We start from the raw sequence: 15,262 nt of genomic DNA, 5'->3' as shown, positions 1-15,262 counted from the left end.
CGTCTTCCCAGCCTGGTCTAGGTCTACAATTTTGTTTCTGGTGTCCTTTGACAGCTCTTTGGTCTTGGCCATAGTGGAGTTTGGAGTGTGACTGTTTGAAGTTGTGGACAGGTGTCTTTTATACTGATAACAAGTTCAAACAGGTGCCATTAATACAGGTAACAAGTGGAGGACAGAGGAGCCTCTTAAAGAAGAAGTTACAGGTCTGTGAGAGCCTGAAATCGTGCTTGTTTGTAGGTGACCAAATACTTATTTTCCAACATAATTTGCAAATAAATTCATAAAAAATCCTACAATGTGATTTTCTGGATTTTTTTCTCTCATTTTGTCTGTCATAGTTGAAGTGTACCTATGATGAAACTTACAGGCCTCTCTCATCTTTTTAAGTGGGAGAACTTGCACAATTGGTGGCTGACTAAATACTTTTTTGCCCCACTGTACAGTGCCTTATTCCACCTGTTTTTGTGTTACAGCCTGAATTAAAAACACATTAAAAAGATTTTTGCGTAAAATTTAGAAAAATTATTGAAAATGAAATACAGAAATATCTAATTTGCATAAATATTCACACCCATGTTTGAATCACCTTTGGCAGTGCTTACAGCTGTATGTCTTTCCGGGTAAGTCTCTAAGCGCTTTGCACACCTGGATTGCACATGATTATTTTTATAATTCTTTAAGCTCTGTCAAGTTGGTTGTTGAACATGGCTAGACAGCTGTTTTCAAGTCTTGCCATAGATTTTAATGCCGATTTAAGCCAAAACTGTAACTAGGCCACTCAGGAACATTCAATGTTATCTTGGTAAGCAACTCCTGTGTATGCTGGGAATTGTGTTTTAGGTTCTTGCCATGCTGAAAGGTGAATTTGTCTCCCAGTGTCTGTTAGAAAGCAGACTAAAGGACGTTTCCCTCTAGGATTTTGCTCGTGCTTAGCTCTATTCCGTTTCTTTTTATCCTAAAAGACTCCCTAGTCCTTGCCAATGAAAAGCATACCTATAACATGATGCAGCCTACAGCCTGCTTAGAAATATGAAGAGTGGTACTCAGTGATGTATTAGATTTGGCCCAAACATAACACTTTGTATTCAGGGCATAAAGTACATTTCTATGCCACATTTTTTAAAGTTTTACTTAAGTGGCTTATTGCAAATCGGGTGCATGTTTTAGAATATTTTATTCCGTACAGGCTTCCTTCTTTTCACTCTGTCATTGAGGTCAGTATTGTGGAGTATTTGTATTTATTAAGGATCCCCATTTGATGCTGCCAGGGCAGCAGCTACTCTTCCTGGGGTCCAGCAACATTAAGGCAGAATTTAAAATATTACATGACATTACATTTCATATTACTTTTCACAACACATGAATTTGTGTCCTCAGGCCACTACTCTGCTACCACATATCTGCAATACAAAATCCATGTGTACATGTGTGTAGAGTGCATGTCTTATCATGTGTCTGTGCCTGTGTGTGTTTCTTCACAGTCCCCGTTGTTCCATAAGGTGTATTTTTTTCTTCTGATTTTACTGCTTGCATCAGTTACCTGATGTGGAATAGAGTTCCATGTAGCCATGGCTCTATATAGTACTTTACGTCTCCCATAGTCTGTTCTATACTTTGGGATTGTGAAGAGACCTCTGGTGGCATGTCTTATGGGATATGTATGGGTGTCCGAGCTGTGTTAGTAGTTTAAAGACAACTCGGTGCATTCAGCATGCCAATACCTCTTACAAAAAAAGTACTGAGACAGTTCGGGCCAGTCGTGCTGCCCTGTTCTGAGGCAATTGGGAATTTTCCTAAGTCCCTCTTTGTGGCACCTGACCACACAAAAGGACAGTAGTCCAAGTGCAACAAAACTAGGGCCTGTAGGACCTGCCTTGTTGATAGTGTTGTTAAGAAGGCAGAGTAGCGCTTTATTATGGACAGACCTCTCCCCATCTTAGCAACTGTGGTTTTCATGTTTTGACCATGGCAGTTTACAATCCAGGCAGTTATTACTCCAAGCAGTTTAGTCTCCTCAACTTGCTCAAATTCCACATGATTCATTACAAGATTTAGTTGAGGTTTAGGGTTTAGTGAATAGTGTGTCCCAAATACACTGCTTTTAGTTTTAGAAATACTTACTTCTTGCCACTCATTCTGAAACTGACTGCAGCTCATTGTTAAGTGTTGCAGTGATTTCACTCGCTGTAGTAGCTGACATTTATAGTGTTGAGTCATCCGCATACAAGTAAGGGACCTAGACACCTGCCCTGGGGATTTCCTGATTTTAGCTGGATTATGTTGGAGAGGCTTCCATTAAAGAATACCCTCTGTGTTCTGTTAGACAGGTAACTCTTTATCCAAAATATAACATGGGGTGTAAAGCCATAACACCTACATTTTTCCAGCAGCAGACTGTGATCGATAATGTTAAAAGCCTAACAAAACAGCTCCCATAATCAATGAAGTCTAACAAATTAGCTCCCACAATCTTTTATCATCAATTTCTCTGTCATTTGTGTAAGTGCCGTGGGTATGTTGAATGTCTGTCCCTATAAGTGCGCTGAAAGTCTGTTACAATTCAATTTTACGGTAAACAAATTGATATCTGACTTATTAAGGGTTAATAAGCTGGTTGGTCGGCTATTTGAGCCAGTAAAGGGGGGTTTACTATTCTTGGTTAGCGGAATTACTTTGCTTCCCTCCAGGTCTGAGAGCACAAACCTTCTTGTAGGCTTAGATTGAAGATATGGCAAATAAGAGTGGCAATAACGTCTGCTATTATCCTCAGTAGTTTTCTATCCAAGTTGTCAGACCCAGGTGATAGACAACAATAATGTTTTCACCTCTTCCACACTCACATTTCGGAAATCAAAATTACAATGCTTGTCTTTCAGAATTTGGTCAGTTATACTTGGATGTGTAGTGTCGGCATTTGTTGCTGGCATGTCATGCCTAAGTTTGCTAGTCTTGCCCATGAAAAAATCATTAAATTAGTTGCCAATATCAGTGGGATTTGGAATGAATGAGCCATATGATTCAAGGAATGATGGAGCTGAGTTTGTCTTTTTCACCAAAATTTCAATTAAGGTGCTCCAAAGCTTTTTACTATCATTCTTTATATAATTTATCTTTGTTTCATAGTATAGTTTCTTATTTTTATTCAGTTTAGTCACATGATTTCTCAGTTTGCAGTACGTTTGCCAATCAGTCATGCAGCCAGACTTATTTGCCATTCCTTTTTGCCTCATCCTTCTCAACCATACCATTGTTTATTTCCTCATCAATCCTCGGGGATTTAACAGTTTTTACAGTAATTTTCAATGCCGATACCGATTATTGGAGGACAAAAAGGCAGATACCGATTAATCAGCCAATTTTTAGCATGTTCACATATACACACATTAACATATACACACATATATATATACACACACATATACACATATACACACATTTTTGTAATAATGACAATTGCAACAATACTGAATGAACAATGACCACTTTTATTTTAACTTAATATAATACATATGGGCTTTTGGATGGGTGTTCTTAAGGTGATTCCACAGGTTGGTGGTATTTTTTTATTTAGCCGTTGCTGACCCCATGCTTACATATTTATCACAAATAAGACACCTTGCTTTCCCCGGTGCCAATTCCATGTAATAGTCTCACACTGGTGCTCTGCTTTTCTCTGCCATCTGTAAAACACACACACAGCTCTGAAGTGACAATTATACTGAAGAGTCTGCTTAGAAGACAAATACTCTCAACTGTTTGAATAAAAATAGAGTTTAAGTTACCTGTGATGAATGTTGAAAACAAAAACTGTAATTTCTATATGCAGGAAATCCTATTTTAATAATGGACATGGTAAGAATTGACTACAAAAGTGCGAGTCATAATTCCCATGACACCTAGCAAAATCTGAAAAGCGGTTCCTTCATTAATTTATTCCATAGGATATTTTTAGATTCACTTTAAAATAAGGTCTGTGTTTCGTGTAGGCTTACACCACCTTGCCAATTTTATAACTGTGTAGATATCCATAGGACAAGGTAACTCTGATCAATATTGGCTAATATATTTTGTAGAGTGGATTTCTGAAAAGGTTTTGACAAACGTTACCTTATCCTAGTGAGATTTACACGGGTCTCAAAACGCTGAGGCGGTTTAAGCACGAAACACAGACCTTATTTGAAGTAGATCAAGACATTCTGTATGGAAGACATGAACGGTAAAATAACGAAGGAACCCCTTTCAAGTTCAACCGCAAGTTATTACAGGAATTATAACGCGTTTCTCTCTCTTTCTCTCTAAACCATATACCTTTGACTATTACGAGCCTGCTGCTGCCTACCACCCCTCAGTCAGACTGCTCTATCAAATATCAAATCATAGACTTAACTATAATAAACACACAGAAATACGAGCCTTAGGTTAAATCCGGAAACTATCACCTCGAAAACAAAACGTTTATTCCGTTCTGTATTTTATCTAACAGGTGGCATCCATGAGTCTAAATATTCCTGTTACATTGCACAACCTTCAATGTTATGTCATAATTACGTAGAATTCTGGCAAATTAGTTCGCAAAGAGCAAGGCGGTCAAAACTGTTGCATATACCCTGACTCTGCGTGCAATGAACGCAAGAGAAGTGACACAATTTCACCTGGTTAATATTGCCTGCTAACCTGGATTTCTTTTAGCTAAATATGCAGGTTTAAAAATATATACTTGTGTATTGATTTTAAGAAAGGCATTGATGTTTATAGTTAAGTGCACATTGGTGCAACGACAGTCATTGATTTGATTGTTTTTATAAGATAAGTTTAATGCTAGCTAGCAACTTACCTTGGCTTACTGCATTCGCGTAACATGCGGGGTCCTCGTGAGGCAGGTGGTTAGAGCGTTGGACTGTAAGGTTAACTGTAAGGTTGCAAGATTGGATCCCCCAAGCTGACAAGGTAAAAATCTGTCGTTCTGCCTCGTTCCTAGGCCGTTATTGAAAATAAGAATGTGTTCTTAACTGACTTGCCTAGTTAAATAAAGATGAAATAAAGGTGTAAAAAAAAAAATTTTTTTAAAACTTGGCAAAATCGTCACCCAAAAATACCAATTTCCGATTATTATGAAAACTTGAAATCGGCTCTAATTAATCGGCCATTCTGATTAATCGGTCGACCTCTACTTGACAGGTTCGTGTTTCGGAGGACACATATCTCTCGACCTTCCCGTCTCCCGAGTCCATACGGGCGTTGCAACGATGGGACAAGACTGTAACTACCAATTGGATATCATGAAATTGGGAAGGAAAAAGGGGTACATTTAAAAAAATAATAATAAATCATATTTCTGCAGCATTAGTAAAGATGTGATCAATACATGTTGATGATTTCATTCCTGTGCAGTTTGTAAATACCCTGCTAGGTTGACTGATAACCTGACCCAGGTTGCAGGCACTGGTTACAGTTTCAAGCTTTTTCTTGAGTGGGCAGCTTGATGAAAGCCAGTCAATATTAAGGTCACCCAGAAAATATACCGTTCTGTTAATATCACATACAGTGCCTTCGGAAAGTATTCAGAACGCTTGACTTTTTCTACATTTTGTTACGTTACAGTCTTCTAAAAATGGATTTGAAAAAATCTACACATAATACCCCATAATACCCCATAAGTTTTTGCAAAAACAGAAAACCTAATTTACCAAAGTATTCAGACCCTTTGCTATGAGACTCAGACCCTTTTCTTCTAAGTTCACTACTTGTTTGCTAAGTGTAGTCACTTATCTCCTGTAGTCCTCTGCAAGCAAACATTGATTGTCTGGGTGGTCCACATTGTCCGGGAAGAAAGCAAAAATAAACACAGCTCTTGTAGCATTAAAAAAGTTTGTTAGTGTCCTCCATTTTATTTTATTCCTCCTTTAAACTCTCTTGTTGGGAAGGGCTCATAAGAAAGCATTTCACGGTAAACTCTACACCAGTTGTATTTGGCGCATGTAACAATAACATAAAACACAAGGCCAAATATACACTGAGTGTACATAACATTAGGAACACTTGCTCTTTCCATGACGTAGAATGACCAGATTAATCCAGGTGAAAGCTATGATCCCTTATTGATGTTACCTAATGTGCGGTACACTCATTTGCTTACCAAGATGACATTGAATGTTCCTGAGTGGCCTAGTTACAGTTTTTACTTAATTTGGCAAAACTTGAAAATGGCTGTCTAGTAATGATAAACAACTTGACAGAGCTTGAATAATTAAAATAATAATAATGCAAATATTGTACAATCCAGGTGTGCAAAGATCTTAAAGACTTACCCAGAATGACTCACAGCTGTAATTGCAGCCAAAGATGATTCTAACATGTACTGACAGAGGGGGTTATATACTTACAGTATCTAATCAAATTGCATTTGGAAAGTATTCAGACCCCTTTACTTTTTCCACATTTTGTTACGTTATAGCCTTATTCTAAACTTGATTAAATATGACTTTTTCCTCATCAATCTTCACACAGTACCCCATAATGACAAAGCAATAACTGGTTTGTAGGATCTCTCTGTACTTTGCTCAGTTCATCTTTCCCTCGATCCTGACTAGTCTCCCAGCCCCTGCCACTTAAAAATATCCTCACAGCATGATGCTGCCACCAGGAGTGGCTTCCGTCTGGTCACTCTACCATAAAGGCCTGATTGGTGGAGTGCTGCAGAGATGGTTGTCCTTCTGGAAGGTTCTCCCATCTCCACAGAGGAACTGGAGCTCTGTCAGAGTGACCATTGGGTCTTGGTCACCTCCCTGACCAAGGCCCTTCTCTCCCAATTGCTCCGTTTGGCCAGGCGGCCAGCTCTCTTAATTTTAGTCCCACTTTGTCACACAACAAAATGTGGAAAAAGTCAAGGGTTGTGAATACTTTCTGAAGGTCCTGTGAGTGCTTGATGTGTAAAAGGGAGGGTGTGTGCCAGATAAAGATGTCAGATCTTAATTTGACCCCTTTCATAGCAGCAGGAAAATAATCCTACAACAGGAGGATTTTAATAATATTGAACAGTTAGAATCACTGTCAGGGGCAACTGGAAGTGGTGTTTGTAGGCTATAATTACAGGTCCTTTGGTTGTCAGTTCAAATAGGAGGCTACATGCAAGCTATGGCACGTCTCATGTGAATTCTTATATTTGTATGCATTAGATATTTTTTGTTAGGGAAAATGTTTTTGATATATTCTTGCATTATATGTTCAAGTCAGGGAATAGGCCGATTTAAATCTCAGTGCTTGTGTGGTTCAGTGGTTACAGCTGCTGACCCCGAAAGACATATGCCAGACACTGCCTTTTGAATTTTTGGAGGAACTAGTACTTTTTTAGTTACTCTCCGTGGGCTGTACTTGTACGCATACTGACACCGTAGCCAAACCGTTCACGCGCCATCATGCACAAATTCATTTTGTCCCCCCACACCAAATGCGATCAAATGATTAAAATATCAAAACAAACTCTGAACCAATTAGATTAATTTGGGGACAGGTCGAAAAGCATTAACCATTTATGGCAATTTAGCTAGCTAGCTTGCAGTTGCTAGCTAATTTGGCCTATTTAGCTAGCTTGCTGTTGCTAGATAATTTGTTCTGGGATTTAAACGTTGAGTTGTTATTTTACCTGAAACGCACAAGGTCCTCTACTCTGACAATTAGTCCACACACAAAACGGTCAACCGAATCGTTTCTTGTCATCTCTCCTCCTTCCAGGCATTTTCTTCTTTGGACTTTATATGGCGATTGGCATCTAACTTTCATAGTTACCACGAAGACTGAATAAACTCAGTTCATCTTTCAATCACTCATGTGGGTATAACCAATGGGGAGATGGCACGTGGGTATCTGCTTCTATGAACCAATGAGGAGATGGGAGAGGCAGGACTTGCACCGCGTTCAGCGTCACAAGTAGAACTGACTTCTATTTTAGTGCTTGGCAACGCAGACGCTCATTGGCGCGCGCGAGGAGTGTGGGTCCAATAATTCAATTACGTAGATTTAAGTTTATTTTGCACGCTCACGGCACGAGCAGTTTGGTTAGCAAGTTACTCAAGTAATTTCTGAAGGAACTGACTTACATTTTACCAATCACTTCAGTTACATAAATTTATATAATTATATCATCGCTGTCGGATTATTTCATTTTTGAACATGGATCGATATTATTGGTTCCCCTTCACGTCTCTATAAATGTTTCATGACCCCTTGACCAATGAAATGTGTTCGAACCCTGTATCTCCACCACCGCTCTTGAAGTGAAGAGCACATCTTCACTCCTGACAATTTTTGGGGTGTTTGTAGTCAGATGCGATCAGAGGTAAGTTACACTTTAATGGCTGTCTGCCTTTGTAATAGTATACACAGTTGAAGTCTGAAGTTTACATAAACAGTTTACATATACACACATAATTTTTCCAACAATTGTTTACAGAGAGAGTATTTCACTTTTATAATTTACTGAATCACAATTCCAGTGGGTCAGAAGTTTACATACACTAAGTTGACTGTGCCTTTAAACAGCTTGGAACATTTCAGAAAATGATGTCATGGCTTTAGAAGCTTCTGATGGGCTAATTGACATCATTTGAGTCAATTGGAGGTGTACCTGTGGATGTATTTCGAGGCCTACCTTCAAACTCAGTGCCTATTTGCTTGACATCATAGGAAAATCAAAAGAAATCAGCCAAGACCTCAGAAAAAAATTGTAGACCTCCACAAGTCTGGTTCATCCTTGGAAGCAATTTTGAAATGCCTGAAGGTACCACGTTCATCTGTACAAACAATAGTACGCAAGTATAAACACCATGGGACCATGCAGCCGTCATACCGCTCAGAGATGAACGTACTTTGGTGCGAAAAGTGCAAATCAATCCTAGAACAACAGGAAACAGGTACAAAAGTATCTATATCCACAGTAAAACGAGTCCTATATCGACATAACCTGAAAGGCCGCTCAGCAAGGAAGAAGCCACTGCTCCAAAACCACCATTAAAAAAGCCAGACTATGGTTTGCAACTGCACATGGGGACAAAGATCGTACTTTTGGAGAAATGTCCTCTTCTCTGATGAAACAAAAATAGAACTGTTTGGCCATAATGACCGTTATGTTTGGAGTAAAAAGGGGGAGGCTTGCAAGCCGAAGAACACCATCCCAACCGTGAAACACGGGGGTGGCAGCATCATGCTGTGGGGGTGCTTTGCTGCAGGAGGGACTGATGCACTTCACAAAATAGATGGCATCATGAGGCAGGAAAATTATGTGGAATATTGAAGCAACATCTCAAGACATCAGTCAGGAAGTTAAAGCTTGGTCGCAAATGGGTCTTCCAAATGGACAATGACCCCAAGCATACTTCCAAAGTTGTGGCAAAATGGCTTAAAGACAACAAAGTCAAGCTATTGGAGTGGCCATCACAAAGGCCTGACCTCAATCCCATAGAACATTTGTGGGCAGAACTGAAAAAGCATGTGCGAGCAAGGAGGCCTACAAATCTGACTCCGTTACACCAGCTCTGCCAGGAGGAATGGGCCAAAATTCACCCAACTTATTGTGGGGAGCTTGTGGAAGGCTACCCGAAACGTTTGACCCAAGTTCAACAATTTAAAGGCAATGCTACCAAATACTAATTGAGTATGTAAACTTCTGATCCACTGGGAATGTGATGAAAGGAATAAAAGCTGAAATAAATAATTATCTCTACTATTATTCTGACATTTCACATTCTTAAATGTAAATCTAGGCCTAGCATTTGAGAGAGCGAGAGAGAACATTATTTTGATATCAGGCCTATTCCCAATGTCTTGACTGCCCCCGCATTGAGAGAAAGAGAACTGCTCATTCGTGAGACTCATTTGAATTTTCTGATGCAACAGGAAAATTCTCTGTGACAAGAGTGATTAAGTTAAGATCCAACATCTCTACTGGACTGCCTTACTTGAAAGTAAGTGGGCCTGTTCCTATTCAGTAGTGTGTTTCACAGGGAGTTGCAATGACAAAGAATAAAATTAAGACTTTGTATTGTCGAAGTTCCAGCAGCACAATATTCCAGGTGGGCAATATTATGAGTTTAGGGAGATCTCATGAGTTCATGACAGCTCGCTTGACTCTTGAGTTCAAAGTCCATAGTTAAAAGCTATCTTAACACCATCACTGCACTTACCCATTCTTGTCAATCCCTGTTAATGATAATAATCTAACATACTTTCAGTTAAAACAGGCCTAACACTCTCTGTAACGCTTTACAGATGTTTCACTTTAGAGACTTTGGACAGATTCATCAGATTAGAGGGGATCCTATCCTAGTCCTATTCAAGGCATTCTAGTGTACATTGAGAGGATCAGGCTATCAGAAAAATGTACTGCTATGAGCTGTCCTATTTAGCCCATGCGTACATCCACCTTTAGCCTTGCGCCTGCAGGGGCACGTGTGTCTGTTTAGAGTTAATAGGTTTCAGTGGAGGGAGATTGCTCATCTCATTAATCTGTTGTCTCACACAATCAAATCCCCGATGCTCAATTGCCATGCTCGACTGGTCATACCTTACATGTGCACAAACAAAGTGATTACTTTAGAGTAGCAGGACATTTATGTTAGAGCATTAATTGACACCCTCGGTGTGGATAATCTTGTTTCATGCTACCGATGGCTTTGGAAGGAAAATCCCATCATTGTTGTTATTTGGATGAAGGACAAAAGACCAAGGAATTAAGTCATTATTATTATTGCATGACGAACGAGACAACAATTAAATGAGTGTTTTTTTATTATCCATATTGTTAAGGAATATGTAGTTTAGACAGCACACTACAGCTCACAACCACTTCCACACTTCATTCCCCCAGGGGGCAGCTCCAACCTTGTCCAGGTGGTGAGCCTGGTTGATAAGCACATCAGGTGCTGCAAAATAGGTGTTCGTCAGTCAGTGTCCCAGCTTACAAGCCATGAGCCTGCTAGGGCTGTTGCGGTGACGGTATTACCACCACATTGGCGGTCATGAGTCATGAAGGCACTCAAATTCCATGTGACCGTTTAGTCACTGTAATTAGGCATCTCCAAGCTTTGATGCTGCTGATGGTCATTAGTAGCCTACCAAACTTGATAACTGCCTGGTACTCAGCACTCTATTGTCCCTCTTATCACTATGACATCAATGAAAATGTATTTGAAAATCTAATCAAACACTTCATGAGAACCCATGAGCTCATGTTGTGCTACATTTCTATAGGCTATGAAATTGCAGGAGAAAACAGTGATGGCCTCTACTAAAAAGAGAAGGATCAGCTTTCTATAGACTAGGCCTACTATATTTATTTCTCAACTTTCCTAATATTAATCACATTGCTTGTCTTTACAACAGGAGTATAGCCTACCTGGCTGGCAGGAAAATAAACCACGGGAAAAGCGTACTCCATTAGCTATTTAAGTGCAGAAATGACACGCATGTTTCGATACAGGTGCATGTTAATGGTCCATTCTAAATCAAAACAAATTTTAAACATACAATATATTATTTAGTATATGTAAAGACAAGATTAAATCAAGAATAGTCTGATGGGTGAAAATATTAGCCTATCACTTGTGAATGATATATTATCACTTGTGAATGATGCCCGTCATAAGAAACAATGCCTTTTTTTGTGCAACTTTTTCGAATCATAGTCACACACCTCATGAATCATAGTCACACACCTCATGTAGCCTAGCCCATAGGCCTATATGTTTTAATAAGGTTTGTATCACAACTAAAAGTGGCCAAATAACTTCTTAAAAATAAGCACATTAATCGGCTTTAGAAGGGGTGTTGGGCCTAACTGGCATACATAAGCAGCGCGTGAGGTTCAAGTTTAGGAAGATCCTTTTCACCGTAAAAATGAACCTTTATATTGGAAGCATTACATGCATAATTGCATTTGCTTTCACTTTTGATAATGGTGTTTTCTGCTAATGAAACAATCACGCTTATAGCCTACTACTTACTATGTGTGCATTACTGCCCTTATAATGTGAAGAAATAACTGAATAGTTTATCAACATTTTAATCTAAACGTTCTGATCTGTTGCCTCAGCCACATTGCGTAAAAAAGTTTTTTTGATGTTAGTGGTTGTATTCATTTGGGATCCATCGCATCCCACAGCCTCAGGCTGGTAGTTTGTTTGTTTTTTAGTTTGTGCATGCCTTTGATATTTTTTCATTTTTGTACATACACTATTTATGTTTTGTCACCAGCTGAACAAATAATAATCCGCTTGGACTGACCGACCAAGAGATCAACAGAGACAGGGCTGGCCCTGGACCAATGTAAGGTTGCTGTCTCCCTGGGAACATGTACATTGAACACCTAGGCACATACGCTGATTTCCCCCATAGCTGCACATCTTAAATCAGGTTACAGAGCAGTTAAATAGGACAAAGACCTCTAGACTTTGCGAGTGCAACCATATGAACAGGATGGTTCATGGTTTCTTAACAATATGTATGAAAACACTTTGACAATGCTGATCTTTTTTCTGTAATTGGTACAATTATTGTAATGTGTACAATTCAATGTAATCCATTTTAATGTATACTTTAGGGCAGAGTGCCCCAACTGGCGGGCCACGGGCAAAATTTGGTCCACAGGTTTTATTTGGCCACCCAAGTCATAATTATTATTTCTTTTTTGGGAGGGGGGGGGCGTAAAGTGTTTTCAGAAAGTATTCATACCTATTGACTTATTCCACATTTTGTGTTACAGCCCCAATTCAAAATTGATTAAACACAATCCCCCATGGTGACAGAGTGAAAATATGTTTTTAGGAATTGTAGCAAATGTATTGAAAATGAAATAAAGAAATATCTCATTTACATAAAGTATTCACATTAAAATACTGTTGTAGTTTGTGTCTCTATTTTTGTTTAATTTGCTAATATTATTTAATTACAGTAAATCTATTTTTTTATGTCTTTACATATGGTGTGTAGAATTTTTAAAAAGCTCTTAGAGAACTCATTAGAAGGTGCTTTGTGCTTGCATTCAACTTTGAAGGCAACACGCACGGTACATTTGAAAATATTTGACAGTTGGTTGTGTGCAAATATAAGGGCTTGAGGTGGGGAAGAAGGGGGTGTGCTGGATACAGGACTGCCTTGAGAGTGAGTGGAGCAGGTTCTATTCAGTAGTGTGTTTCATAGGGAGTTGCAAAGGAATAGAAATTATACTTTGTATTGTCAAAGTTCCAGCTGTGCAATATTATGAGTCAAGTGAGATCTCATGAGTTCATGACACCTCACTTGACTCTGTGTTCAAAGTCCATAGTTAAAAGCTGTCTAAACCCATTCACTGCACTCACCCATTACTGTCAATCCCCATGTTAATGATGATGATCTAACATACTTTCAGTTAAAACAGGCCTAACACTCTCTCTGTAATGCTTTACAGATGTTTCACTTTAGAGACTTTGGACAGATTCATCAGATTAGAGGGGATCCTATCCTAGTCCTATTCAAGGCATTCTAGTGTACATTGCGAGCATCAGGCTATCAGAGAACTTTACAGGTATGAGCTGAGTATCTATCCTATTTAGCTCATGCGTCCATCCTCCCTCTGCCTGGCGCCTGCAGTGGCACATGTGTCTTTTTAGAGATAATAGGTTACAGGGGAGGAGGATTGTTCATCTCATTAATCTGGTGTCTCACACACAATCAAATCCCTGATGCTCGTTTGTCATGCTCCGCTGGTCATGCCCTACAGGAAATGAATGTGGGAAAGAACATTAAATGACCCCCTTGTGTGGATAATCTTGTTTTATGCTTCTGCCGACTTTGGAAGGAAGATACGTTTTTGTTGTTATTTTGATGAAGGGCAAAATACCAAGGAATTAAATCATTATTATTGCATGATGAAACAGACATTAATCAAATGAGTATTTCCTTATTTCTCTTGAGTGTAAACAATGCTATCCATACACTAATGATAACAGCCTCCTAGTGTCCCAGGGCATATTTGATTGAGGAACCCAGATCCTCCCACCCTCTATCAATTCTTTATTGCTTTTCTTGTCTCTGTTTACACTGTGGCTGCTGTGTCAGGATCACTGCTGTGTCATCTTGATTACTTTAGGCTTTGCTGTCCTACCTTGACTGTTTATGGTAGCACCATTCATCTCCTTTCTTTTAAAAATGTTTACTTCCCGGCCATGAATAATGTTTATCTCTGCTTACCGAAACAACCACATATAATAGCTTGAGTTAAGACGCGCTGAATGAGTTCCTCTGGCAGTGACAGTCCCAGTCTGATCCTGTTTCTTCTATCTTCTCTCAGGCTGGACAGCAGTCTACTGGAGGTCCTACAGATGGACTTTCAGGTGGAGGAGCAGAGCAGCCAATCAGACAGCCAGGTCATCACATGGCGCCTGGAGTTGCTCGCAGACACCAGGGATGGGGGGAAGGAGGGTTCCATGGAGATCTACACCACCCAGAGAGACTTTGTGGGCCTGGCCACACTCGTCATGGTGAGCACCGACTGACAACTCATCTCTAGCATCTACAGTCAGGCCAAAAAATGATTGGCACCATTGATAAAGATTAGCAAAAAAGACTGTATAAAATAAATTATTCAAATAGTAAGGTATAATGTGTGCAAAACAATTGAAGAAATTATATTATTTAATACTAATACAATTGCTCAGAGAAATATATTTTGTTTAACAAGTAACACAAATCTAAAAAAGATAGGGTTCCGAATTATTGGCACCCCTGTTCTCAATACGCTATTGAGACTTTTTTCTAAAAGGTTTTATGAGATTGGAGAACACGTTGGGAGGGAAATTAAACCATTCCTTCATACATCTTTCTAGATCCTTGATATCCTTCATCTGTGCTTATGGACTGCCCTTTCCAAGGTATTCAAAGTCCGGAGACTGAAAAGGACATTGCAAAACATTTTGCTTTGACCATCTCAGTCTCTGGACTTAAACCCCATTGAAAACCTGTGGTTTCATTTGAAGAGGGTAGTCCGTAAGTGCAGACGAAAGATATGTATGATTCTGTATGAAGGAATGGTCTAAGATCCCTCCCAATTAGCATGGGCAGACCCGAGTGGGCTTCATGGATCTCAACTATCGTCTGGGCTTGATGTGGCCAGCCAATAATACACTTGTTCGCCCCGGCGACCAGTTCGTACTTAAAATAATCTCCATTCAGGCTGCAAAGGCTTTGATATCCTCCTTAACTTTATTTAATTTAAAAATGTTAAATTTTAATT

General features: G+C 39.3%; 1 protein-coding gene across 1 annotated transcript in view; it reads left to right on the top strand.

Annotated features, from left to right (window-relative positions):
• LOC112262988 (transmembrane protein 132D) overlaps positions 1-15,262 on the top strand; it is a 67,117-nt gene that overhangs the window by 41,889 nt on the left and 9,966 nt on the right. The window contains exon 4 of the mRNA XM_024438909.2: positions 14,321-14,510. Within this exon, the coding sequence (XP_024294677.2) occupies positions 14,321-14,510 (190 nt within the window). The remainder of the gene's footprint in view (positions 1-14,320; positions 14,511-15,262) is intronic.

Source organism: Oncorhynchus tshawytscha, linkage group LG12 (genome assembly GCF_018296145.1).
Source record: "Oncorhynchus tshawytscha isolate Ot180627B linkage group LG12, Otsh_v2.0, whole genome shotgun sequence".
Lineage (NCBI taxonomy): Eukaryota > Metazoa > Chordata > Actinopteri > Salmoniformes > Salmonidae > Oncorhynchus > Oncorhynchus tshawytscha.
The sequence above is the reverse complement of the archived record's forward strand: the minus strand, read 5'-3'. Positions and strand labels throughout refer to the sequence as shown.